This window comes from Telopea speciosissima, chromosome 3 (genome assembly GCF_018873765.1).
Source record: "Telopea speciosissima isolate NSW1024214 ecotype Mountain lineage chromosome 3, Tspe_v1, whole genome shotgun sequence".
Classification (NCBI taxonomy): Eukaryota; Viridiplantae; Streptophyta; class Magnoliopsida; order Proteales; family Proteaceae; genus Telopea; species Telopea speciosissima.
The window spans coordinates 2,748,900-2,776,015 of NC_057918.1; the positions used below are offsets into that span (position 1 = coordinate 2,748,900).

General features: G+C 38.6%; 3 protein-coding genes and 1 long non-coding RNA gene across 8 annotated transcripts; 3 read left to right on the forward strand and 1 right to left on the reverse strand.

The window, feature by feature from the left end:
• Window positions 1-726: 726 nt before the first annotated feature.
• LOC122656908 (squamosa promoter-binding-like protein 16) lies at window positions 727-5,794 on the forward strand. 2 transcript variants are annotated; one of them, XM_043851599.1, is made up of 3 exons: window positions 727-1,467; window positions 3,871-4,007; window positions 4,964-5,794. In XM_043851599.1, the coding sequence occupies exons 1-3, from the start codon at window positions 989-991 to the stop codon at window positions 5,533-5,535; spliced, it is 1,188 nt and encodes a 395-aa protein (XP_043707534.1). In that variant the 5' UTR covers window positions 727-988; the 3' UTR covers window positions 5,536-5,794. The 2 variants fall into 2 exon arrangements, with proteins under 2 accessions (XP_043707534.1, XP_043707533.1); XM_043851598.1 differs by having other exon boundaries at window positions 728-1,467; window positions 4,916-5,794.
• A 2,638-nt stretch (window positions 5,795-8,432) lies between these two features.
• On the forward strand, window positions 8,433-17,238 carry LOC122656906 (F-box/LRR-repeat protein At5g63520). 2 transcript variants are annotated; one of them, XM_043851596.1, is made up of 10 exons: window positions 8,433-8,677; window positions 8,819-8,926; window positions 9,035-9,127; window positions 9,316-9,459; window positions 9,561-9,665; window positions 9,783-9,822; window positions 10,152-10,349; window positions 12,456-12,637; window positions 14,353-14,459; window positions 16,685-17,238. In XM_043851596.1, the coding sequence occupies exons 1-10, from the start codon at window positions 8,456-8,458 to the stop codon at window positions 17,139-17,141; spliced, it is 1,656 nt and encodes a 551-aa protein (XP_043707531.1). In that variant the 5' UTR covers window positions 8,433-8,455; the 3' UTR covers window positions 17,142-17,238. The 2 variants fall into 2 exon arrangements, with proteins under 2 accessions (XP_043707531.1, XP_043707532.1); XM_043851597.1 differs by having other exon boundaries at window positions 9,316-9,444.
• Window positions 17,239-18,551: 1,313 nt separating this feature from the next.
• On the reverse strand, window positions 18,552-22,508 carry LOC122656910. 3 transcript variants are annotated; one of them, XM_043851603.1, is made up of 3 exons: window positions 22,322-22,508; window positions 18,741-18,828; window positions 18,552-18,573 (listed from the first exon to the last, which is right to left on the reverse strand). In XM_043851603.1, the coding sequence occupies exons 1-2, from the start codon at window positions 22,471-22,473 to the stop codon at window positions 18,750-18,752; spliced, it is 231 nt and encodes a 76-aa protein (XP_043707538.1). In that variant the 5' UTR covers window positions 22,474-22,508; the 3' UTR covers window positions 18,552-18,573; window positions 18,741-18,749. The 3 variants fall into 3 exon arrangements, with proteins under 3 accessions (XP_043707538.1, XP_043707539.1, XP_043707537.1); XM_043851604.1 differs by lacking the exon at window positions 18,552-18,573 and adding an exon at window positions 18,581-18,705 and having other exon boundaries at window positions 18,737-18,828; XM_043851602.1 differs by lacking the exon at window positions 18,552-18,573 and adding an exon at window positions 18,581-18,702 and having other exon boundaries at window positions 18,735-18,828.
• LOC122656911 lies at window positions 19,971-20,272 on the forward strand. The gene is made up of 2 exons (XR_006332190.1): window positions 19,971-20,145; window positions 20,213-20,272. It is a non-coding gene; the product is annotated as an uncharacterized LOC122656911 (long non-coding RNA).
• Window positions 22,509-27,116: the final 4,608 nt, after the last annotated feature.

The following is a 27,116-nucleotide window of genomic DNA, read 5'->3' on the forward strand; positions in this document are numbered from 1 at the left end:
TTATTTAGCAGTCCTTTACTTATCAATATTTATTTTGATGGCTACTTTATCAATATTTTGGGAAAATGCTATCTAAGCTTCTGGGGTAGGGTATGCTAGCAGGTCTATGTTTATCTTTCTTCATCTCATATGAAATACTTTGCTGCCCTCTTATGTACATAAGTTTTTGCGATACCGCATTGGTGCACTCTCCTACGTCGTTTGCCCTACAATCTCTCTCCCAATATTTTTTAGGGATTCATTTGCACCCTCTCTTGCTCTTTATGTGAAATTATCTCATTGCTCTTCTACATACAAAACCAATTCACACACCTACCTATATGCCGCTTGTTCAGATAATGCTCTCCCATTTTTTTAATGAAACGATCATTCTTCCTTTTGTTAATCAATTTTTTTTTTTTTAAAATTAAGATATGATCAAGATGGTATATATCTATACACTTAATTCATTATCCATCTTTACCAAAAAAAAAAAAAAATTCATTATCCATCTTTATAATTCACCCCTGAGTCTCTCCGAGCTCTCTTCAAATTCCCATATTAGCCCACCATGTAACTCGGTTACTCTGCCCTCCTGCTATAGGGAGCGGAGAGAGTGATTCTTCTTAACCTACACCCCAATTTTTTTTTTCTTTCTTCCCCACCTTATTGATTTTTAATGGAATCCATGTCAGAGAATGAATGGCTGGCAAGCCCAAATCGGCTGTCTGTAAGTAGTCTCTCAAATCCTCAGTCCCCAGTCTTCACTTCTTCCTTTGTTTCTCCTCTCCTTCAGCTCATTCCCATTTCTTCGGAGCTCCTCTGCAAGTCGACTGTGTGACCCGAGTCACTATTCTTTACTTACTCGTTTGTTTCTTGCTTGATTTCGTTTGACAACTACTTTTCTTGCTTGGTTCTTACTTCTTGCTCTCTCTGCTGCCGAAAGTGTGAAGAGTTGTGAATGGGTTGGTGAGACAAGTAGTGAAAGAGCTTGATTTACGGTGGGCATATGATGAGGAGGGGAGAGAGAGGGAAAGAAGAAAGAGTAGAAGAAGAGACAGGAAAAGGTTATATGGACTGGGATTTGAAGACGCCTTCGTGGGATTTAGCGGAATTGGAGAGGGAAGCCATGGCCCCACTGGTTGGGTCTAGTAACTTTGGGGGCCAGAAGTCTAAAGGGGATTGCTTGGTTGATTTGAAGCTTGGAAGGTTGGGTGATTTCGGGGATGGTTCTTTGGACAAGTCGAAGGACCAGAGGATCTCGACAATGGTGTCATCATCATCATCATCATCATCAAGTTCTTCGAAGAGGGCTCGGGCGCCTGGTAATGTAACCCAGACGGCGTCGTGTTCGGTTGATGGGTGCACGTCCGACCTTAGTAACTGCAGAGACTATCATAGGCGCCATAAAGTGTGCGAGGTCCACTCTAAGACACCGACGGTGATGGTAGGAGGCCAGGCGCAGCGCTTCTGTCAGCAGTGCAGCAGGTTATTGGAAGCGAAGAGCTATGTTTGGTTGACTGGTTCCATTATCTCGATAATGTTTCTTGGTTGCTACATACCGTTAATCTTTACGTTTCTGTGCTTTTTGACACTATTATTGCTCGGATACTTCTTGAGCGATGCTAGTAATCATCCTCTTTTAGAAGCTTTTGGTTGGTTGACGCTCTCCAGTTTAGTCGAATTGCAATCAAATTGCTTGCATTTCTATTCTCACCGGTTGTTTGGAAAAAAAAAAAAAACAATAAAACTAAATATTTTTCACACTAGAGATCCTATTTCTTTGCTGAGTCCTTGATTCCATAACGGTTTTGGATTTCTATTTGTTTGTAGATTGTTTTACATTATACTTTTCAAAATATGTTTTACAGTCGACAAAATCTTGTCTCGTATGTGTGAATTTCCATGGATGCTAATTTTTACTATCATGCTAGCTACAAACCCCAGAAGTTGGAAAGGATGTCACTGGAGTGTTATGGAAGTTTCCACTAAGCACCTCTAAGACCCCTTTGGGAAGTAGAGTCTCTCATTCTCTGTTACTCCCAACCTTATGGATAACTGGGTTTGCGCTATTCTGTTGCAGTTTGAATCTATTTGGATAACTGGGTTTGCACTATTCTGTTGCAGTTAGAATCTATTTACTCCAAATATTTCTTCTTGTTCTATGAATCTTTTCTTCCCCCCCGCCCCCCCTAAAAAAAATCCTTTGTTCATAACAATAAGGTATGTGAATTTGCCTGTCCCTGTATTATGTCTTGTTTTTAAAATGATTTTATTGTATTTTGATATATCGAGTTATAGTGATCATCTGATGATCAATGATAATGTATATTCTTGATACATAAGCCTTTCAGTAAATAGCTCAACTTCAAACTTTATTGCACAATACATAACCATATTCATTTGGAAGTTACATGGCCGTGCCGAACAGATTTTTAATCTATGCACATAAGCATTATGTACAACTACATCACCTTATTTTCACTTGGGACAGATATTTGGTCCTCTGTATTCTTCCTATTTATGATATTATTTTCTCTGTTATCGTTTTACAATTAAGTTTTAGGATTGCTTGCTCACCTGTAACATACAACAAAACTTAGTTAATTTCAACTTATTTGATATAAACCATATGACTTCTGTCATTTTTTTCCAGTTCTATGTAGGGTTTTATCTACCCAAAACATGAGGGTTTTTTATGTAATTCAGATGTGATTTTCAAAATATCTTATCGGAAACAAAAATTTCTCCCTCCTTAGAATTCCACTTAATTGATGGTGCGCCCTGTTAAAACCATAATGTGGAGAATAGTACAGCTATATCTATTATGTCAAATATTGTGAATAATCATGAGAAGGGATTTGCATTGTAAGAATAATACAGCTATATCTATTATGTCAAATATTGTGAATAATCATGTCATGAGAAGGGGTTTGCATTGTAAGAATATATTTCAGTTTGGTTGTTTGAATTTCCCTTGTTGTTATGCACTTTTAATGCTGCTCACTTGCCAAAAGTTTGTATGCCAAGAAAAGTGGGGTAAGGAATGTTTATTGTATTGAGCAAGGGAGAATGAAGAGAATGGGGATTTTAATGACTGCTTCATCTTGGATGTGATTTGTCTTTCTTCGTTGTGACAATTTTAATTGGGTGCTTTTTGAACCAGTGCTACTCTGAGGTACTGCAGTAATTGCCTGTATACATGGTTTACCAAATACTGCATAATACTGTCCGGATGCTGTGGAGAGATCCTCCTTTGATGTATTCAGCATTGGAATCTGCCATACTAAATCATTTGCTGCAACGATTATGGCTGTTGTATTTGTTGTTTTCTTTAATTCTTCTATGTACACAAGTACACATGTGCACACAGGCAAACTAAGCAATTCTTATCCTTTCCCTTCTATCCAATGTGATATGTGCTTTTTTGCCTCTGATGAGTATCAATTATAGCATTTTAACTCAATTGATTAAAGCATCATGTGCCTTTTTCTCCCTTCTCTACCAATAAGAAGAGTGAAAAAAGTTTATATTACTGTTAGATGTTCTTTTATTTATTTGGTCAATATCTGACAGGAAATTTCCTAGTTCGGTTTCTGATCCATCACCCATGCATGCATCTACATGGTCCATATGATAGGCATCCTAGATTTCCTTTTCTGTGTATTATTATACTTCTATAAACTGTTTGGAATTTCAATGTTGTTTTTGACAAACTCAAACTGGGGTAACTCTTCAAGGTTTGTGTATTTTATTTATTCATTTTCCTTGCAAGCTGGAACCTCTTGGCTTTTAGATTTAATGATGGTTACTCTTAAAATTACTAGGAGTTTCTTTTCTCTCTCATTCTTCTGTTCATAAACTTGTTGAAAACTGTCTGATTGCCTGTAGGTTCCATGTGTTAGCGGAATTTGATGAGGTGAAGAGAAGCTGTAGGAAACGTCTTGATGGGCATAACCGGCGACGAAGAAAGCCTCAGCCAGAATCCCTGTCTGTGAATTCTGGAAACTTCTTGTCCAATCACCAAGGTATGAGTTCTTTATGCGGAGTTTCAAAATATGATCCCAATTCCTCTGCCAGCCAACTAAAATTTTCATTTGAAGCATGAAATGAATTCTTATTCATTTGTCTCATTCCGTAATCAACTTGCCTGAGCATTACATAAAGTAGCCGAATTGATGGGCATTCTGTTCAAGTCATCATTGATTTGTCCTGCTTTTGTGGAAATTTTCTCTGGCTTTCTGACATGTTATAGCTGTTATTTTCTGCCTATTAACCTCTTAATTGGCCTACTCAAGTTGCATATACTCTTGCTCAGTTAGTTCCCTGTTGAACCTGGAAGTTTGATTGTTATAGAATGACATTCTTGTACAGCTCAACATATTGTTGATTAAAAAATTGATCATGAAGAGGCTGATATTGCATTTTATTTGTTTATGTTCCACTTCCCTAGTTAAGGAGGTTTTGTTATGCAGAGTAACTTTATTGGGGGTTGACATGAAGCTGTACTAGCAGCTTTTGCCACATACATGTTGGACTTCAGTTTTTTCCCCTCCCTTTTTTGTCTCCTTTTCCCCATGTTGTCAGCGTTACAGGATGTCTGGACCATAATTTGGTAGTGCCTATTTTGGAGATTCTCTTTGGAAATGGAACTGATTGTCATTTGCAATCATATGATCTATGGACTTCCTTTGGATATTCTGCTATATATCTGCTACTTATGTAGTTATTCTACTTATGATCCCTAAGGGGTTTGAAAATGGTCAAGATCATCTAATGAATCTGTCTTAGTCCAAGTTATCATTTACTGTACACACGGATCATCTCTTGCAAAACCTTTCATGCCTGCTATTTTCCAAAAAAATTCTCTGTTTCTTGTGTGTAATTGATCTGCTCCATTGGATTTAATTTTTCTTCCTCTTCCAATGGGTTCCAGGTTGTTGCCATTTACCTAGTCCACAAATATTTCCCACAACTTCTGTAGTGAGTGCAGCATGGACTGGGGTGGTCAAAACTGAGGAAGATGCTACAATTTGTAACCGCCACTTCATCAACAGACAAAATTTATTTGCTGGGTCCTTCTCTCACAGCTACAAAGGAGCGGGGAAGCAATTCCCCTTCATGCAAAGTAATGCCACCACACTATCAAATCAAAATTGCCCAGATGCTTCTGTTTGCCAGGCACCTCTTAATACCATTGCCTCATCACAGAGTGAGGGTGGTAGGAAAATGTTCTCCAATGGGTTAAGTAGAGTCCATGACTCAGATTGTGCTCTCTCTCTTCTGTCATCACAGTCAACACAGACTTCAGGGGTCAGTCTGAATCACATGGTGCATCCGGAATCCATCCCTATGGCTCGGCCGCTAGTTCCAGGTCTGCAGTACAGTGGTCTAGGTCTGTATTCCTCAGGGGGAATGGAGGATGAGCAGATGGGTTCAGTTTTGGTTACTGATGCCGGTGATGCTGAGCTCCATTGCCAGGGGTTCTTTCATGTGGGATCTGATGGACCCTCCCAAAATGTGGGACAGCAGACACTCCCTTTCGCTTGGGAGTAGGCTAAACTCCGGCAGTTGTCCCAATTTGTGAAATGGTTCAAGTATTCCATATAGTTAAAAGAATTCTTTTTTCCTTTCAATTGTTAAGTGCTTAAGATGATTCTACCATAACATGTACACATATTGTCTTCTAGTTGGATTTAAGCATAATGTCAAGGTACATGTTTGTGTGAATGAGGGGACCTGTTCAACCTTAATTTTAGAAGATTGTTGTAATCCAAAGGGTTCAATTTATTGAGTTGATCTTTTGTCTCATTTTCATCTGTTGTGAATAATAACTGTAATTGGGCTGTCTCCTTGATCTTGGTTCATTATTTTTGGAAGTTTGTATTGCTTCAATGTCTTTAGCAGGGGAACAAGATTCTTTTTATGTGGCCAATAATGCCGTGGTTTTGTTGGGATACATTGTCGATCTTTGTTTGACCATTGACCATAACTGTAGGTGTTAAACTTGACCAGTCTTCTCATGGTTTCTCTCAATCAGACTGCTGGTTAATGAAGTCTTGTTCATGTTCTTAAGAAATTTTGTGACTATTAGAATACAGAAACTACCATTAAGGAAAAAAGGAAATACCATACCTCTCTCTTATGGAAGATATCTTATTTTTAAAAATTTTTGTTTTTTGTTCTTGTTTGTTATGAAATCCATTAACTATTAGCCATTGCTATGGTTAAAGGAGCAAGTTTTTCTACACTGAGGCATGATCCTAGGGTCATTATTACTCCCCTTGCTCGTTGAATGTCGGAAAATACCCCATAGTTTTTGGCACCCATCCCATCCCATTGAGTGCTGGGGTGTGGAGATTCCCCCTACACCCACACTCGAGAAATAAAAGTGTATATCATGAGAAGTTCATGGGAATTATTTTTGTTGGATTTTTTTTGGGCTCCTTAGCTCATCTCCAGGGAGGCGTGCACCCAGGGTGCTGCTAGGGGGCATCCAGCGGTTGAGTTGTGCCACACACATCTTGGCGCATGCCTAGGGATGTGTGCGGCACAGTCTAACGGTTGGCAGCGCCCTGGGCATTCCCTGCTCCCTGGAGACGATCCTGATCCCCTGTTTGGTCGAGCTTCTTAGAATGTGATCTAAGGTGAATTTGCATAGTTTTCATTGTGCACTAAGGTCCATGTACTCAATTTTCTTTTGTTAGATAACTTTCCGTGTGCTCTAATTAAACATCACATTCATGTATTGGATTCTAATTTGTGCAAGTTAATTGATGGAAGTTCATGGGAAGGCGAAAGAACTTAAGGACGGAGTGAAGAGCAAGTTGGTGTGCAAATCCAATGGTTAGGTTATGGGGTGCAATGAACTGCCCACCCTTTTGGTAACCATAAAAGAACTAGAAATCAGTCATTATTCTATTAGCTTCTCAAATAGATCTAGACAAACCTAAAATAAATGTCACCCTGCCCCCTTTGAGAATGAAATCTGACAAAACTTATAATTCTCCCAACACCCAAAATAAAATATCAGTGAGAGGATCGGAATCCTCATCAATGAGGACATGTACCAACCAGCCCAGCCATTGGATGCTTCATTCAGCATTCATTGGGTGCGTTCTTCATTGGAGCTGATTCGGATCTTGAGATGGGTTTCTAACACGTTCAATATCAAAAGTAAACCAATATTCGACATTGGAGTGCAACGAGATCATTTCATGTGATTAGGAGAGAGTTAGACACAGAGGTGCTAGCCTACCCTACCCTACCCTACTGGCTTAGAGAACCGTTTTCTCAATCATAATTTTAGAAAGGATAAAACTTATTATAAACTTCTTGCAGGTTTATCAAGGTGGTCCAAGTATTTGCCATGTGGCAGGCCTGTTAGGTCCAAATTGAGTGGACCAAGGGACTCCAATATCCCCTATTCATTGATAAAAATTTTCGATCCAAGCAGAGTTTACCATGTGGCAAAATAGAGAGTTGAAGATTAGGATTGTAAAAGAGTACAAAATGGTGGTTAATTATGGATACACTGAGATGCATGTCAATACTCTTTTTTTTTTTTGGGTAAGAATGTCAATACTCAATACATGGAAGGACATTTGATTAAATTACACTCTAAAATTGATATGTGGCTAATTCAAGGCATTTACTATCTATCTAACATTAAGAATCATTTGATCATCATTTTATAGGAATCAGATCCTCTCCAATACCCCAGTGTGCATCTGATGGCTGAGGCAGCATGCTAGGACGCGTGCTGTGCATCCAAACGTTGGATGCTCGTTAAGGCATTGAAGAGGATCAGGGTCCCATAACTCGCATTTCACATGGGATAAAGAGATGAATGGTGTTGACAAATTTTTTTTTTTTGTAATCAAGAATTTATTGAGAAGAACGAGCAACAACAACACTATCCGCAACCTATCAGGAAAAAAAAAAGAAGAAGAAGAAGAAGAAGAAGAAAAAACAGTATCCACGAGGCATTTCTCTTGGAGCCAAGGAGTGGAACAGAGCCAATCTATCCTGCTCGTAAGATGACTGACAACAACACTATCCGCGACCTATCAAGACATGAACATTCAAATGAGAGATTAACTCGGTTGCTCACCATGTGGCTGATATCTTGGCTAAAAAGGCCTTGTCATTGGAATGTATGACAATCTCATCTCTATCCACTCCATTTCTTGTCAATCTGTGTAAGAAAGACACCATCATATGTTGTTCTTCACTCCATTCCGATAAGATTTCCATTTACCAAAAAAAAAAAAAAGAAGTTTTAACTGGGTGGCTAAGTGGCCCGACAAGTTAAGCTTCATTGGTGCACATCTAATTGTGCAACGTAGATGGATGATGTGGCAAATTCTGATTGTTCGATATCTAAGAATATGCAATGATCCGCATTGGCCATGTATTAGACCTTAGTAGTGTCTCTCTAGGCTCTACTCTTTACTACTATTAAATACTAATCGAAATGGACGAGGTTACGTCATCTAAGAAGGCGATGGAAGGAGCGAAGAAGGGCCGATGCTTAGCTTCAATCGGAGAAGACATTTTTCGAGACATCCTCTCGAGGCTCCCTGCCTCATCCTTCGCGTCCGCCGCCTGCGTTAGCTGCTCCTGGAACCGTCTCTGCAACCAAATCCTTTCTCGCCCCAAGCTCCTATCTGCTCTCTCTCTTAACCCCCTTCTCGAGGTATATCGTATAATTCGAAAATAATAGTTGCCCTGGCTCTAACCCTAGCGTCCCTAATCCTTAGATTGTCACCTGACGATTCTCATTAATTTTCTCTCTCTCACATACACATTCGATTTTGGTTTTGCATTCTCATTTCAGCTTGCTGTAAAAGAGGTTATCGATAAGGTTCTGGCAGAGCCAATTCGACCACATTTCGCCATTGCCTGTGTTGGCCCGAAATTCTGCCTCAAGAAGACCCATCGGCTTGTATCTATTCTACTCCCTATTGATATGAATTTTTTTTTCCATAACCTCTGCGTTCTTTTTTGTTTTCTCCCCTTTCTGCTGTTTGTTCTAAATAAAGCTGCACTGTAGGTTACGAAAAGTTTGAGCTTCCGAATCCCAATTGTCGTTTCTCAAGGTCCTGGTATCATCGGTAGCGATGCTGTCTCCAACGAATTTAGAGAGGTTTCAATCTTATGCTTCTTTTATTTGTTCGCTTAATTTAGTCAGATTAAAATGTTAGAAGCGGAGGCTATAAGAATAAGCTGAAGTATATTTTTCTTTATTTAGTTCATTCAGATTAAAATTTGTGATGCCGATTCTGTGACATTGAGCTATAGTCATTACTGTTATTACCTTTTTATTACGTTTAGGTTAAATGGGTGAAAGGGGATTGGGAAGCAGTGAATTCACAGCGAAACATCAATCGTGGAATCGTTCTGATTGTTGGATTCGTGCCAGGATTAAAAGTCAGTGCCATTCCTTTGTTGCGACCAATGGATGTAAGAATGCTGAACATGAGAACATCTAAACTATTCATTTTACTATCTTTCCTCAAGTGCTTTTTTTGTGCTTTGCAATGGTAAAGGAAACTGAACTAAGATCTTGCCAACCTCAGGTGGCTCCTCCAGTCTCCTTAATCGACAAATTTGTGATGGACATTAAAGACTATGTGGCCTCTGTATCTGGTTGCACCTCCCCGGCAGCAATTTTGATGTTTGGAGTAAGCTAATATTATTTGTCATTTCTAGCTATGAAGAAGCTTGGATTTTCAGAATTAGTTTTGTTCCTCATTTGATTATTCCCTTCCTTGTTACTGGTGATTTGGATTATGCTCTAGGGTCAACATTCTGACATGAAACCTGTTCTCGATAAAATGGGTAAGCATTGTCTTGTGCATTTTGGTCTTTCATTCAATATCTGTCTCTTCTTCATATTCCTTATATTTCATTTTTTAATGTAAAACAAATTTCGCAGGCCTGTGGTGTTATCTATGAAGGCTACTTGTGTTTGTTGTATTAGTGGTCTGTTGGGTATTTGACATATATATGATAGAATACTTGCCTGCTATGGTCACTAATTTTATTTTTACATGTCTTGTTATTTGGGAGATGCTAAGCAGTCTCCAATTTTATTGGGTTTTATTATGAAGTTTACAGTCTGCTGCTAGCCATTAAAAAAATAATTTACAGTTGCCTGCTGGATGCAGACTATGCCTTCTCTGAAGAAACTGTCGTTGCGGGTAATGAGTGTGGTTGCTTCTTATATAGCAGTGGAACTGATTTTGAAGTCATTGGTGGGAGCAAAGAATACTTTTCATGCAAGAATACTGAAAATCATATATATCAAAATCACAAATGCGGTGCTGTTGCTATAGTCTTTGCTAAGGATAGAGGCAATTCTCCTGGTATGTCATTTGACTACTCATTAAAGATTTTGGTTTTTGTTATCTATATACAAGACCACATGCATATGAATATGAGCATGCACAAGAGGAGAGCTCAATATAGGACCTGAAATGGGGCAAACTTGTGAGTGCAGTGCCGTCGCATTCTTTGGGAAAAAAAAGAAAAGAAAGAAGAAAAAATACCCTACTTGCATACATTCTCAACAAAATAATAGAAATGTTCATTGGATTGAGTAGATATAATAGTATAAAGAGATTGTCACACCCCTTTCTGTTTTTTTTTTTCACATCAGTTCACATCATGATATAGATTATCATTTGTTTGTGTTGGTCTCAAATTCCATAATGCTAATGCATTGATTGTTGGGGAATAAACATTGTCAATGACAATGTTTATTCACCAATATAAATTATGAATACAACAAAATGAATGCATGTTAAAATAACAATAATTTAACAACAATAACAACAATCTGAATGGTGGTTTACACTTAAGAGCCATATATGGACACGGTGCCATCCCATGGTCTTTGGGAGGAGCTTAGTAGCTGGGATGATTCACAATCAAATAATTAACACTTTAGAAGGCTAGATCATTGGTGCACAAGTGAGTTAAAAGAGTAGAACAAGCAATGAGGTCGGAGAACCCTTCCCAAAAATGTACTTAACCCCCCCCCCCCCAAAAAAAAAAAGAAGGTGGTTGGAGACGGAATGATCTGAATTGGTGGTCCAGCTAAGTTGAAAATAAGTTTTTCAAGTTCCAATTGTGTCTTGTAACTCAGTGTTCCTGTATTTTTTGATGCGGAAACAAATACTTTAGTAGTTGGGTTAAAGTGCTTTATGGAGATTATTATTATTATTCAACCCATTAATTCTACTAGTTATAATTTTGTTTACTTTGAGGGCAGGCCTTGGCGCAACAGTAAGGTTGCTCCCATGGTTCAAGAACTTGCGAGATCTCGATTTTTTGAGAAATCGAGTCGAGTTGCCATACGATTTTAAAAATTACACTATCTTGGTCGAGTTCTCGGGTAACTCGAGATCTCGGCAGCCGAGATCTCGGGTCGACCCAGAACTCAACCCATCTACCTATTTAAAACTTACCTAACTCGACAGAACTCGACATATCTCGGTCGAGTTCTGTCCAAAGGCCATTTTCTTCCCCATTTGAAGCTCCTTCTTCATTTTACCTGTGGATTTCAAGTTCAAACCTTCGGGAGAGTTGAATCAGCGGCACATTTGAAGGATTCAGCTACACATCTTCAAGTGGCATACCATGTGCAAAACTACCACAACACTATGACATGGAAATTCTATGTGGATCGTGTTGGGACTGAATCCATTAACATATCACATTTTATGTAACATTTGTTTAAAGATTGATGTATTGTACACTTTAACATTTGTAATGCTTATTTAAGTTATTTTAAGAACATTAATTGAATGTTTTGATTGCTTTCTATTACTAAATTATGTGTAGAGTAGGGTATTTTAGTACTTCGTCGCCTACCAACCTATGGTCCGAAGTGAAATTCATATTTGGACTTTGTTTTGGCAAAATCTGATAGTGCCATTGTGTTTAAATGGCCTAAAATAGGCTGAATACCAAGTTTCAGACCCAAACTAGATCTAAAACCCACCGAGTTGAGGCTTCGAGTCGGGAAAAAAAATGCACCAACTCGGCGAGATCTCAACTTGACTCGGTTTTTCCAAGGGCCGAGTTGGTACCGAGTTCCGAGCTTTAGTACCTTGGTTGCTCCATTGGGACCTAGTGGTCGTGGGTTCAAGTCCGGAAACAGCCTCTCTGCGAAATGGGGGTAGGGCTGCATACATTATGACCCTCCCTAGACCCCACAATGGTGGGAGCCTCATGCACTAGGTACGCCTTTTTTATAATTTTGTTCACTTTGCAAAAGCATAGAAGAAATATGTTTCTTTTTTCATATTTGCATAGAGACCTGTTAGGGATTGATTTTTTTTGGCTCTGCTGATTAAAACAGAAATGTTTATTAGTGCTTTGAAACCTTACATCTTATTCTTACAAGGTTTTGTATTGCTCTCATTTTCCAACCTTAGTATTTCTTATGCCTGTATTCAATTAAGCAGGTGATGGGGAAATTCACTTTCATCTTGCATTGTTAACTGGTGTGTCCTCTGTGGGTCCTACTTACAAAGGGGCTTCAGTTAGAGTAACAAAAGAAAAAGAATCTACATGGCTTACCGCGAGAAGAGAAGGGTCCAATGAGAAGCTTGATGGTCGAAGAATTCTAGATGATATTGATGATGAGGTATTTGCTCTTCCCCTGGATTGAGAATTTTGGCTGACTCATTGTTCTATAGACTAGTAGTATGTTTGTTGAACCCTTTGATGGGTTTCTAGAAGCCTAAGGGATCAGATTCAGAAACCATGGTTCAAGAACTTGGTTTCGGTACAGGTTTTGCCCTAGCCAAAAATCGAGTTGAGCCGAGATCTCACGAGTTGGGGTAAATTTTTTTTTTTGAACTCGATGGCTGGTTTCGGTGGGTTTAGACCTAGTTTGGTTATGAAAGTTGGTAAACAGCCTATTTTGGGCCATTTAATCACAATGACACTATCAGATTTTGAAAAATCAAAGTCCAAATAGGAGTTTCTCTTAGTGGGAAACCAGGACAAACACTTACTTATGCCAGAAACCAGGACATATACTTATTTATGCCTAATATCATTTAAGTAAATGTTTTAAAAAGCCAAAAGTGCGATAAAATATTCATTTGTTTTGTAGCCCAAAAAAATATTTTCATTCAGAGCGATTTTGACAGCATTCGCGCACACGCCAAATTAAGTTTAATAGGTACATAACTCCTTCAATATAAATCAGATTTAAGCAATCCTGGATTTGTTGGAAAGCTTTGTTTTGAAACCGATCCTTTAATTTGAGTTATTTACTATTATTGTAGGCCTATAGCGATCCAATTTGATGGTTTTGGAACTCGGGATTGCATCACATTGAGCACCACTTTTGAATCCACAAAAGAATTAGTACAGGGCTTTAGTACTTTGCACTTGTTTATAATGCTGTAAACCATTAAAAGAAACGTAACCCAAACTGACTCTTCTTAACATACTTCCAATTGATGGGCTGTGATAACAGTCCTAAACTGATTAAACTACTTTAAATAATAAAAAAAGGCAATCCAATTGGACTGGATTTAAATAACCTAGTCCGAGGCTCCTAGCCTAACTAATGATTTCAGTAGTTAATAAAGAAAGAGAAAAAGGCTGGTAGGAAGCCTCCACAATTTGGACTGAAGGATTCCTGATGTGATAAGGAATCTAAGATCAAAGACTGGACCGATTCAATTAATCTGGACACTGAATGTGGTCCAGTCTGACGCAGACGATAGCTCTGGTCTGCCTTTTCCTTTTACTCTACTAGCATTGCCGAAATTCTGCATCATTCGTGATCAGGTGATGTTGTTCTGGATATTTTTTTAACATTGCAAGTCGTAAAATTTTTGAAACCATTTCCAACTCTTTGGCCTTTCTATTGGTAGGTATTATAATTTTTTTTGTAAATTTTCTTGGTCTAATTATGTTTTTGCCCTTTGGCAACATGCATTATTTATAAAGTTTACCATTTTCAAAGATTTTTTTTTGTCTTCCATTGAAGTATTTTAAATTTATTGCATAATTTTCAAGAAAGGTTAGTTAAAAGTATGGGAAAAGGAACGCTAACCGGTGCTGTGTGTGGGCGTGTACCTGCACCCAGACACAGCCCAACGCGAAAAGACCGCCACACTCCCTGGAAAGGTGGAAAGGTCCAGGGGTGCGGCGGTCTTCTTGCGCCAGGCTGTGTCTAGACGTAGGTACACGCCCACACACAGCACCCTTAGTGTTCTTTCTCCCTAAAAGTATATATATACACCCTTTTAAAATCTTATTAAATCAGGGGAAAGTCGGTGTTTTTACACTGTTTCCATTAAGAGGTTTGGATGAATCTAAGTATGATTTGTTTCACGACAGATCCAAAGTGGTGATTTGTATATTGGGGTTACAAGAAGAAGAAAATGTTTCATTGGCTCAGAGAAAGGGAGATTGGTTTCGTCCTTGGCATTTCATGAAATTCAAGAGTAAGATACCAGACTTTGTCATGTGTTTTTATCTATATCTGCTGTTGCATTATTTGCCAACTTGAGGGAAATATGTCATATACTTTGCTGTCTTTTTTGTTTGTGCTTCAATGTTTATGGCATTCCTTTGTCCCATTCTGAACAAAGCAAAAATTCTCTGTTTCCAATCACCTTAGCACACTGTACCTTGGTAGGCGTTCCAACACTCCTAGCTATAACTGCCACGTCATAGTTCTGTTAGCATCCATATTTAGTTGAGATGTTGTTCATGTTATTGTCTAGTCATGGCTTAAATATTTAGACCCAACTGTCTTATCTGTGAGTTGTTATAATGCCTTTTAAATTCAGCATTCTTTTTGAGACCCTTTGAAGGACATGGAGTTGAGAAAAAGGGCGTACCCAGTGCACGAGGCTACTGCCACTGTGGGATCTGGGGAGGATCATAATGTACGCAGCCTTACCCCTGTTTTCACAGAGAGGCTGTTTCCAAACTCGAACCCGTGACCACTTGGTCACAATGGAGCAATCTTTACCGTTGCACCAAGGTCTGCTCTTTACATGTTGGGCCATATGGTTGAAATGGGTCACCCAAAATTTTAGAACAAAGAACCACACATGTAACTAGATACTATAACTTTTAAGGGTGTTATTAAAGGTTAACCATGACAGGGGGAATGTCTCTATCGTGAGTTATGTTGAATCTGAGTTAGTTTAGGTTTTAGCTTTAGTATTAGTGTTTACTTTCCTTTATTGTTTCCCTATGTTAGATTGTAATTAGGTGTTGGAGTCTTAGTATGTTTCCTACTAAGACTCTACTTGCTGGATTATAAATAAAGGTGAAGACCACGATAGATAACAGAATGAATCTATCGTGGTTCAGCACATTCTCTCCCATTTTTCTCTCTTCTCTCCTCTTTCTTCACAATCGCAGGTACTGGTTTCAGGTCCTGGTTTCGTTGCAGGTGCAAAGCTACTTATGTGCTAGATAGGATAATCTACAATCCAAAACAACATTCATTCCTGATCTTTAGTAAGTAAATTCACACAATGTGTCAATAGGACATTCAATAATTTGAAATTATACAAAGGCAACAGCCGAATATGGTACTTTCCACTGATTGCCCCTGTTTGCTACAATGGAGATGATCTCTTTGCTGTTTTTTTTTGAGGGGGGGGGGAGATCAGGTCAGGGCCTTATACTTCACCTTGTACTGTTGATATTCTTAATAATTATTTGTTTTTTACTAGAAAATGCAAAACGAGAAAAAACCTTGAAAAAAAAAAGTTTGAGTCACGTTATATATATATGTTAAAAGAAGGCTGCTTGGTCGCGCCCCCTATGCTCAAACACATGGGTGGCAAAATGACCACCCTGCCTCCCATATTGGATGCTTGGGCGTGCGCTCCCATTGGTCCCCGTGCTGGCGCAGGGGCCACGCGTCCAAGTAGCATTCTCTCTCCATATAAAAGGTGCTTGATCAAAAAATGGGTTTCCCCTGATCGTATAGTTTTCCACTATATGAATCAGGAATTCTGAGTATATCCACCCAGAAAAAAAAGGGGAACTTAATGGTTATGCATTACTTCAGCGTATAGATGTTTTTGTTGGGTTGAATTATTGTAGGCTATGAAGAGAAAACATGATTAACATGAGGCGTTTAACGGCCAAAAAATGGATATGGATAATGTAGATCATTATTCTCATGACTACAAGTATCTTGCTCACAATTCGATTAATAATTTAGATTTCTCTCTCTCTTAACCAATAGGAGGAGGAGGAGGTGGAGAGGAAGGTGCTCTGCTCTTTCTGGTATAATGCTAGATTAGTCTAGAAATGAATGTATTGCTGATTCTTTGCTGAAATTATATAATTATGTAGATTACTTCAATTTATAATTTGGGAGTGGTTTAGATGAGAAATTTTGTGGAAACTGTTCCACGCTGGAAAAAGCTTAGAACTTACAATATTTTCCATTATAATTTCAAGCAGTTTTTTTGTTTTTGTTTTGAAGTTTCATCTTAAAACACTTGTCTATGATCTTCCTTCGATGTTGTCTATGACCTTCCTTGATGCCATGTGATTGAATATAATTGATTCCTAAGGTTGGACCATTTTCTTTGTGTTATTAATTTTACTTCTTGATCAATGCCTTTCAAATAATCTCAATTAAAAAGTCATTTCTTTCTTTAATGATGCTTAAACTACCATTCTTTGGTCTTCACAGCGGAGATGAGGAGTACCTTTATGTCAAAGGTGATGGAATTAAAACTGGGGACTCCTTCTGTTTTTACCATCCAAATCCTGAAGCCGCTTTAACAATACGTGATAACATCTACGAGGAATTTAGAAATTTGAAGCAGGATTGGGGGTCGGAAGGTTGCCATCTTGTGAATGGAGCCGTTGCCAGTGGTGATAGGAAGGAAGTTTGTGGGGGTCTCATCTTCTCTTGTTATGGTCGTGGTGAGTCCTTTTTCGGGCGCCAACATGTTGATAGCTCAGTATTTTTGGAGAACTTCCCTGGGGCACCATTGGCAGGGATGTTTTGCTTTGGGGAAATCGGACGTGGTTCTACTATCTTGAATAGAAATGATATTGAAAATCAAAACTCTAGATGTTGTCTACACGTTTATAGCACAGTTTGTTTCATTATGGTGCATACTATGAAATCTTTGGGACGTTAGATCCTTCAGAAAAGTATTTTGGTCCCTGAGCCAGCATGTCCCTAGTGTGTGTACACCAACTGGAGCAATTTGAAGTCAATTGTAAAAATTTGATACCTGCTTCTGCATGAATTCTAGTGTTACAAGGTTATCAGATGGTGTATGTATATATTTGGGTGTTGGGGGAGTAAATATCTGATAATCCTTTGGACAATGTCATAAGAGGAAAATTTCGTACTAATAGAGCTGCATTTTTTTTTATCCGTTGGAACGTTTTCAAATCAAAACGGTAAATAAGACCGTAGGGATGTTTTTCCAAGCTGCACTTTTTCTAATGTAAAAATTTGAAGACAAAAAAAGGTGGCAGAAGATGTACTGATTTGAGTCGCATGGTGGATGATCTGCAATTTCCAGGCGTAGGTTCCTGAATTTGTTACATGACAGATTTGGGCTGTGTTTTGTATGCATTTTCAGAATAGATTTGGGTCTAGAACGCATTCTGAAATCAATTCTCCCCTATTTTCTCACTTAGAGTTCAGAATCCATTTTGAACCGAATGTTTATTTCAAGAATGCATAACAAACAAAGCCTTTGGGACTATCCCCAAGGGGTCAGCTCAGATGGTAAAACACCAGCTCCTCAAATAAGAGGTCATGAGTTCAAACCACCTTCGGGACTATCCCCATCCCCTAATTCCTCCCTCCACCCCCCCCCCCCCCTTATTATACAAACTCTTAATCCACAAAAAAAAAAAACAAAACAAAACAAAGAAAGCCTTGGTGTTCAAACTCAATCACTTGTTGAGTTGTATTCTGAGCTATACCCATATATTAGCTCAATAACTCAACTAAATGTTTAGCTATATTTTGAGCTATCCCCGTGTATTGACCTTTTGGAACTCTTAAAAGTAAAACTCCGATCAAGTTGACACTTATGTAGAATGGAAAGGTGGAACCATCATCTGTACCACATTTTTAAATGCAAGGTTGACTGCTTCGTTGCAGATATATGTGGAAAATTTTGTCAAGCTTGGTAAAGCATCTCTTCTATCGTGTTCCACTAGTTCTAGCTCCAAGCTTCCATTTCACTACATAAATACTAAACATAGACTATACGCTGTGTTTGGTATATATCCACGAAATAGATTCTGGGTCTAGAACAACATTCTGAAGCAAGAAATAGAAAAGAATTGGGTTTTAATGTTTTATAATACATTCTAAATTCAAAATCTATTTTAAGATTGCATACCAAGTATAGCTTAAAAGTAACTGAATCTGAACTTAATTTGGCCTCAGTTTGGACCATGGAATCAAGCCGAATTAAGGACCTTGATTTGGGGATTAGAGGTTTTTCACCAAAAATCCAACACGTAGTGCTGACATTGGAGATTCAAGAATGTAAGCTTCCTTTCCTTTCCCACCCCCCCCCCCCTCCTCCTGTTCATTTCTTCAACCTGAATAAATCACAAGTAGAAAAGTAAAAACATGAAGGTTTAGAGAACATGAACGCACAACAAACTTTTGTGCATGTCTACCATGATATTGGTCAAGCTACATAATACATAAACCAAAATGAAGATGAACTGTGCATATAAGAATTTTGGTTTCAAATGACCCTTACTTCGTAAGACTAGTGTTTGCCCTCCTTGTTTACATCTTTTTGAGGAACTTGAGATTCCAATTCCTTATGCTTCACTTTTTCTGCTGCCCTGAACCAAATACACATGTATGCTGTTTAGGCAAGTTACAGAAGAAACAAGGTCAACTAACTTAAAAACCAAACCTCCCACCATCCCCTCAATAATACAAGCAAAATAATAAGGGCACATAAATAAGAGACAAGGAATGAATAAATCCAGCGTAACCTAAGCCACACGTGTCTCACACCAAAGAATTCATCAAGCCAAAATAGATATATCAGATGAAAACCAAACAGAAAAAGAAAGAAGGTCTTATCTAAAAAATCTTTACTATGAGGATTGCCAAACTCAACAAAGGAAATGCTGAAGGAGCCAGCCTAGCATGCTGATAGGGACCTTGGCCCATTGTCATCAGGTCTTGGGATCAGAAGAGGTGGGGGGGGGGGGGGGGGAGGAGTGTAGTTAAACGGACAGTGAAAATATGTTGCAAGTACAAAAAACAAAAAGGAAGCAGAAATGCTAAGGCAACACCTCTTATTGCTGTGACCCCATCCATGCAGTGGGACCAAATAACAGAAGCAGATATTGTATACAAAGTCTCTGAAATTGGCCACATACAGAATTGGTAACCCCATCGGGTATGTCCTACCAAGTATTGCTGTCTCTAATAAGATCAACCATAGACCATTTAATCTGTCTGAAAAAAGAAAAATGCTCACAGAAAAAACCTTCTTCTGTCAAGTGTAGAGGTCCATGCAGCTAAAATTTCATTAACTGGCAAAAATGTAAGATTCCAGGTCGCTATCTACAGCGTCATAAAGAAAAATCAACCCCTTTGCAATATGACTAATGTATCAAACCCATACTCAATTAAATATTGTCTTGTAAACACTTCTCTTGGACAATTTCCCATAAATTTCCTGAATCTGCGACTTACAGGAACAGATCAATCACTGAACCACTCAGATGTATAACTTGGATCTGGCCAAGTTGATGCAGTCAATTGGTGACCAATAATTTTTCATTGAGGTCATTTACATTAAAGAAACCAGTATAATCCCAAATCTCCTAAAATTCATGAATATAATGTGGACAAAGAATTGAATTATCAACTAATCAAACTGTTCGGACAAAATATCTGGTGATCTAGTGGAAGCTCCATGTTGGCTGGTAGCTGAAGATAACAGCAACTCCCAGCAGCAACTCAGAAAAGATAAGATTCCAAGAGGCAAAAGTACTAGATCTGGTATTGGGAGTATGTCATACAGATTACATAAAAGAGAAGCACAGTGTTTCAGCGTAAGGGTACAAGGAACCAATCTAAAAGTAATAACTTTGGCAAGATAGCCTGATCGAGGGAAGACGGTGGCAGTTTCTATGATGATGGTTTGATCAAGATGATTGAGCCCTTGGTGGAGGAGACTTCAAGAAAAAAAACAGAATCACTTCATAGTGATTGAATTCAAGATGGTTGAGCCCTCAGTGGAGGAGACTGCATAGTGGTTGAAATCAAGAAAAGAATCACTTCACAGTCAGCAGAGAGGGAGATCCTTTTAGACTCCATGTCTCATCCATGGTAAAGGTGAAGCATTTTTGTGCAGGTATATTTTCAGCTTCTAGGAGCCCATCTATATTCCAGAGGTAGAATCACTGCTAAACAGATTTGGAAGCTTGGGAGCTTGAAGAATATGGTTGAATAAGCATGGACTCTAGAAGTACTTCAGTGCACTGAATTTTTCCAGGCAATATCAACCCTTCAAATGAGAAGGACCTTATGGTGGAAATGCTTTTCCTGTTAATCTATAGTTTCTTTCGATTGTTAGTTCCTGGAAAAGTGAGAATCAATATTCAAGGTAGTCCATTTGACATGAGATTGGTGGAAGTCGATGAAGCGGGTGGTTTACCATAGTGAACCATCTACAAACCAGAAGTATGTTGCAGAACAATATGACAGGGTTGCTCAGGGTCAGGCCAGACGCAATGGGGAGCAGAAATAAGTGCTGGCTTATAGGGAGATGATGAGCTAGACCAATGAAGATTTGAATCCTAATTTTTCTTTCTAGATGAATCCTGATGTGTATATCATACCTCTTACTCTTGTAGAACTAATGTCGCATGTTGGTGGAAAAGGGAGAAATTGGGGCTGCATAATTGAGCCAGAGAATCCAAAAAGAAAAGAAGAAAACCATACGAGATAAGAGGCTGCTTTGCTAATTCAGGCACAGTGTACAGGCAGAGTGATTGTTATTCACAATGGCCAATGGGTCAACAGGTTCAAATCCCAGAGCCACAATAAAAGGATGGTTACAGGGTTCAAAGGAGAGGAGCCACAGTGCTCAATCAGTTTGTGGGTTGCATGGGGCAGCAATTCAATTTAAAGCCTATCACCAAGATGAGAGTCTAGAAGCTGGAAGATGGTAGGTGCAAATTAAAAATTTCAAGGCCAGAGAAAACAACAGTCTGTTTAAGAGAAAGGGTACAGAGGAGACCATCAATCACAGAAAATGTTTAAAAACGAAAATGGCAAGATCGGTGGGGATTACTAGCTGCGATTTTCTGAGCATGGCATTTGAAGAACGTTGTTGAATATTGTGAAGGCAAGACCATGTTTCAACCTATTATTGGTGATCCTGAGGAGCTTAATAGAAGAGCTTCAACATACAGAAATAGATGAAATCATGTAAGTCACACCATTAGCAATAGCACCACTATAATTTGGCAAGTGGTTTAAAGGTGTGGCTTAGTAATTACCAGGGAAGCTGATATTTGGGATGTTTATATAAAGAGAGGGAGGTAATATGGGAACCACGATCCCAATGCAGTACACCAATCACAAAGGAAGAGAGGGGTGGAGTGACGGGAGCAGATCATTGACTCGCACCCTCTCTAGTCTGTGTTTGCATACATGTGAGAGTCACCAATTTGGCTAATTACTCACACCCCAACCTTGACCAGAGACTGGACCTAAAGATTTGGGTGGAGAGTAACGGAGACATGAAGAGTTTGGCGACCTCCTCAAACTTATCTCTCCTAGACCAAACATTCCGTATATTAGTGAGACTGCAAAACATTATGGAACTTCTCTCTTTCTCATGTTATTTATTCTACGTACTAGGATTGAAGCCACACAGTTCACATCGATGTGATTATCATTTCAAAACAGGGACGACTACGTGCAGTATATCTTGGGCCAACAAATAAAATAGATTACACCGAAAGGGAGAAGACTTCTGAACGGCTTGGAAAATTAAGGTTTGAAGACTGACCCCGGCAAGATTGATTCTTTTTTTTTTAAGTAGTAATTTTTTTGCAAGTTGACAGTATCTATGCCATAATACAAACTGAAATCCAACAATAATACATATTTTAAGATTCCGCTAAATTTCCTTATTAAGATCACTATGAGAGAAAAGAAACAGCAAGCGTTTGCTTAAACTATTAAGGGGATGGAGAGAGCGAAACCCCTGGCCGAGGTCGCCGGTGGTTCTAGGGTTTTACTGCTGGTCGGCGCCGGATTCGAGGATCCACAAAACCAAAAAAAGAGATGAAAAGAGAAGCTTACTTAGAAGTAGAAGAAGATTCTTCTTCAAGCCACTGGCGAATCTGACGAACGTTGCGTCTGAAGATTGCCGCAGAGTGCTTGACATCGCTCCTGAAGAGTAGAACAACGGCACCCACACCCGCCACTGTAAGGATGAAGTTCGTTAAGGCCATCACACCTCGCGAATCCCTTTACAATTGGAAATTGAAATTCCCTTTTTTTTTTTTTCACGCTTTACGACGACAATCTCACTTCGCCATGAGGCCCCGTAACTGAGTTTTTTTTGGTTAAGGCCATAACTGAATTGAAGAGACGAGAATGTTACCTGGCATATGCTGTTACATCTGTCGAGTTCCTATCATGGAATTAAATCTTGGTAACTTATCGAAGTGTATCGGTAAGAACCGTCGACACTAAGCGGAGTAAATCTTTTGATTGAGAATTAGATCGGGTTAGTGATGTCAATCAGTCGGGCCTAATCAGGCCTCCCCACTTTAGGGCCTTGCACCGTGACCAGCCTGTTTAAGTAATCGGGCCTCATATGCTAGGCATGGTCCCGTTTATAAACGGTTGGTCGGGTACCCGTCCTTAATTGGGCTACCTATAATTGGGCTAAATGGGCCTTTGGTCGGGCCTTAAACGGGCTAATGACACATTAATCTTTAAATGGGCCATAGTTAGGATATAAACGAGCTTTAAACGTGTTGGGCTGAGCAAAATGGACTATAAACGGGCTGTAAACATGTCGGGCTGGACCCTTGCACCAGGAATGATGGACTGTTATTTGGGTTGGGTAGGTCTCAGGTTTTCCCGATAGGAATTGGTCGGGCTGTCGGTGTGGGCCTGAAATTGACACCCCTAGATCGCGTAGCGTCTCTTGACATGGTGGTGGCTGCCGGTGCACTTGGGTACTAGTACAAGTCCAAGGGAGAGAGGTCTCTGATTCTCTTCCTTCCCTCCCATCCACCTACCCACCCACCCCCCCCCCAACCTAAAATTCAATGTTAGACATCCTTATTTTCCCCTCCCCCTCTCCCCTCTCCTCTTAGAGTTGGGATGTCACCCTAGCCGCCTACTTCGACTGTCCACCACTAGTGGTCAGACCCTTGTAATATTTCCCTCTCACATGTGGATGATGCCACTTTTGCACCACTATTGGTGTGGCGCGTAGAAGACTCATGAGAGTAGCGCAACCAATAAAATTCTTGTTTTATTGAGAAAATGTTTTATGTACGACCATGCATGTGCACAATTGTATGCAATACCGTATAGCAATACCGTGCGATAGAAGCAATACCGTGTTTCGTTTCCTTTCTTTTAACTTCATTTCTAACAAACATGCCTTGGAAAAATTAATGTTAGTAGCTAGGACATATAAAGTGTTTATGGTTGCCCACTCACTATGCCAAACACGTTGGGGCTCATTGTTTTTGGGCAGCTAAGGCATTCCGATCCTTTTTATGGAACCATGTTGCTGGTGTTCTTCTTAGTACGTAATTGTTTTTCAAGACACATGAAATAATTAATAGTAATTGAGTACAAAGAGTAGTCAACCAAAGACATGATCGAGTTCCAATATTTCTATTTCCTTCACGTTATAAAAAAAACATATATACAAAAAATCTGGTTCGAAATTTCTATTAAAGCCCATTATTATCATAAATTCTTGTATCTAGCTACTGCTCAAAGTTCCTCTCCCTTAGCCATTCATTGCTTTGATCAATTTGAAGAGTCAAGCCACACCACAACATATGAGATACAAAGTATAATTCTGTCTCTTGGCATCCTCAAATCCATAGTATATATTGGTGCTCCAAAACCTGCATCAACACCTAGAAAACTTTTCTACGGCAAATTAAATATTTTGTGCTATAAAATTAATAAAGAGAAATGTTTTTTTTTTTTTTTTTTTTTTGATAAACAAGAATTCTATGTTACTTCTTTACACATGGTGCTTTTGACATGAAAGTATAAAATTGAGATGAAGGCTAATTCAAAAAGATTTAGGCTGTGTTTATTGGTATGCATTCTTGGAATGCATTCTAAGTCAATTTTGCATTCTTGGGTGATAAAAACAATCATTTTTATCATTTGAGAATGCCAAATTGACCTAAAATGCATTCCAAGAATGTATACCAAACGTTGCCTTAGCATAAGATGGAAGTTGTAAATAAGGACAGTCTTTATCTAGTTATAGAAGTAAAGTTTTGTGTTGGTTCTTGTCATAGATGAAGTGAAAAGTAAAACACAAAAACCTTGAAGTTCCATTTATTTGAATGGAAAAATATGGGGAAATGTTCTCCACATTGGGGGTGCATGATGCACCGCACTGAGACACATGGGGGTGGGCAAAATGACCACCCCGTCCCCCTAAATGGCTGAAATGACCAGTATGTCCTACCCCATGTGTCTGGGTGGAGCCTGCGGCCCCGTGCACTCCTAGACAGAGAACATTACTCTGAAAAAATATTTAGTGAAAGATCATTATTCCTATTGTCACTAAGTCAGTGAACTAAAAGGTGCAAGGTAAAAAAGGTTTTTCCAAAACAGTTGATTTCATTGATCCTTGACACCTCCCCCCCCCCCACCCCAAAAACTAAAAAAAAAAGAAAGTTAATTTCATTGATACTTTCTTCACATTTGTCTACTTGCAAGGAAAAATAAAAAACCTTTGACAATACTTCAGTAAATAACTACTGCATGTATCATCATTTAGGGGAAAAAAGAAAAAAGAAAATACTTTTAGAGTCTTTTTAAGTGTACAAATTTAGAAATAAAACTCAATTTTACCTTGAACCAGCTAACATAATTTTTCATTTGTCATTTTCCATTGAACCAGATATACAACACCAAAATTAAAGGGAATTTTAGTTTCACTTTATGTCATTTTTTAATTAGGTTAAAAGTTAATGTTTCACTAAAATTTGTGAAATTTGTAAACATTATCACCAATGTGGGAAGAAAAAAGTCAATGTTAGAGAAGATGATGCATACATTTCACCGGTTAAGTTTAAGCTCAACAAAAAGTATGTATGTGCAGTCAAAAACATGGTTCAAAATCATAGAAAATTAATTACAAAAATGTTTCAAACTTCTATATGGTTTTTAACATGAGTTGCTTGGGTATATAATGGACAAGGGAAGGTTGTATGGCTCCAGCTCTAGCTCTAACTGAACATGTAGTAGATCCCATTGCAAGGCACAACTAAGAATGTAGTATCACACACACCCACCCAAAAAAAAAAAACAATATACTCCTCCTTTAGAAATTCCAATTATTGGTTAGAATTCACAAACAGAGAGAGACAGAGAGAGTAAATATGTTGCCTTAATTTCTACCCAAGTGCTGCAGCTCCTAAATGTGAGTGCAGTGAAAACACTGGGGAAGGGAACAGACTCTCAATAAACCATCAAAACCAACTGATTATGGATATCTTCATAAACTGTACAAATTGCAATATTGAAAAACAGGAACATTAAGAAGAAGGATGATGGAGAGCTAGGGTACGTGTAGGTGAAATCCAATCTTATTTAATCTTTGTATACTTCTCCCTAATCATAGGAGCAAATTAAGAAGGTAATTAGATATGATATAAAACTCAGATGCTAGCTATTATTGTAAGGGCACTGGGTCATGTATCTCTATCATCAGTTTCATATGTCAAATAAGCCATATATCCAGAAATGAAATCAATCTTCTGAGACTAATACCCTATCAAGTAACCCAAGGGGAAGTGATGGTAATTAAACTGAGAAAACATGATATTGGCACGGCTCAATCAGATCAAAAAACCCAATTCTTGGGAGCTTTGATTTGATTGAGCCATTCCAACATCCCACTTTCACCCACAACGATGAAGAAGACATACCAGAAGATCGGAAGAAGACGAAAGATGAGCTTCATGACTTCCCTCCTTTGGTTCAGATGTGATCCTCTGCTCATGTCTGTGGATGCCATGAAAAAGGTCACATATTGAAGGAGTTGTAAAATGGGATTCAAGAGAAAGATCAGTGGTTGAATCGTGCATCTATATATCTTTGTGTTGCCACAAAGCCAATGGGTGAGGAGGAGACTAAATTTATACTATCTTTCTTATATAATATTACTAGAAACCAGATTGATTTAAATTATTGATTGATTTGTTTGTCGATGAAGTGTTTGATGGAATTACCAAAAGAAATTAAAGCCTCTTTTATTCTCACCTAAGTAGTAGTCTTATCTTTTTGCTGTATAACTTTTGTTTGTATTAATTTCTAATATCAGTGTTGGATATATATATATATATATGAATATCAAATAATTCCGGGTTTCTCAACACAAGGAAGGAAGAACAAAACGTTGTAGGTGATATAAAATTACCCGTTGACAATGGGCTAGGAATCAAACACTATTTAATGATCATTGGCAACTAATTAGTAAGATTATATCTCAGGAATTTTTTAAAATATGTGAATTAAACTGTTCCAAGTTATGTTTTTTAATCTTGGGTTTTGCTTGTTCCAAGCCAAAGATCCCAGTTTAGTGGATACAAAATTTTCAAACAGAATCTTTCTTTCTGTACTAGCTAGAATTAACAAAGGCAAGAGTTGTACTAGCAACTCACTCTTTCCCTTTTTCTGGGTAAGGAGAACTTAGATGAAATGACCCTTGTAAGAACCACCCCCCCAACCCACCACCCCCCCCAAAAGAAAAAAAAAAAGAAAAAAAAAAAAGAAGTCCATTTTCACCATGAGGCAAGCAGCTTAGATTTCTCTAAAAAATGGACATAAGAAAACGCCAACCCAACGTGGGCCAGTAGATGTATCATCAAAGTTA

Coding starts and splice junctions, on each gene's coding strand:
- LOC122656908 (XM_043851598.1), top strand. CDS start 989: ATGATGAGGAGGGGAGAGAGAGGGAAAGAAGAAAGAGTAGAAGAAGAG. Junction 1,468..3,870: donor TTCTGTCAGCAGTGCAGCAG/GTTATTGGAAGC, acceptor GATTGCCTGTAG/GTTCCATGTGTTAGCGGAAT. Junction 4,008..4,915: donor CTTCTTGTCCAATCACCAAG/GTATGAGTTCTT, acceptor AATGGGTTCCAG/GTTGTTGCCATTTACCTAGT.
- LOC122656910 (XM_043851603.1), bottom strand. CDS start 22,473: ATGGCCTTAACGAACTTCATCCTTACAGTGGCGGGTGTGGGTGCCGTT. Junction 18,829..22,321: donor GAATCTTCTTCTACTTCTAA/GTAAGCTTCTCT, acceptor TATTTGGTTCAG/GGCAGCAGAAAAAGTGAAGC.
- LOC122656906 (XM_043851596.1), top strand. CDS start 8,456: ATGGACGAGGTTACGTCATCTAAGAAGGCGATGGAAGGAGCGAAGAAG. Junction 10,350..12,455: donor GGATAGAGGCAATTCTCCTG/GTATGTCATTTG, acceptor TCAATTAAGCAG/GTGATGGGGAAATTCACTTT. Junction 12,638..14,352: donor TAGATGATATTGATGATGAG/GTATTTGCTCTT, acceptor GTTTCACGACAG/ATCCAAAGTGGTGATTTGTA.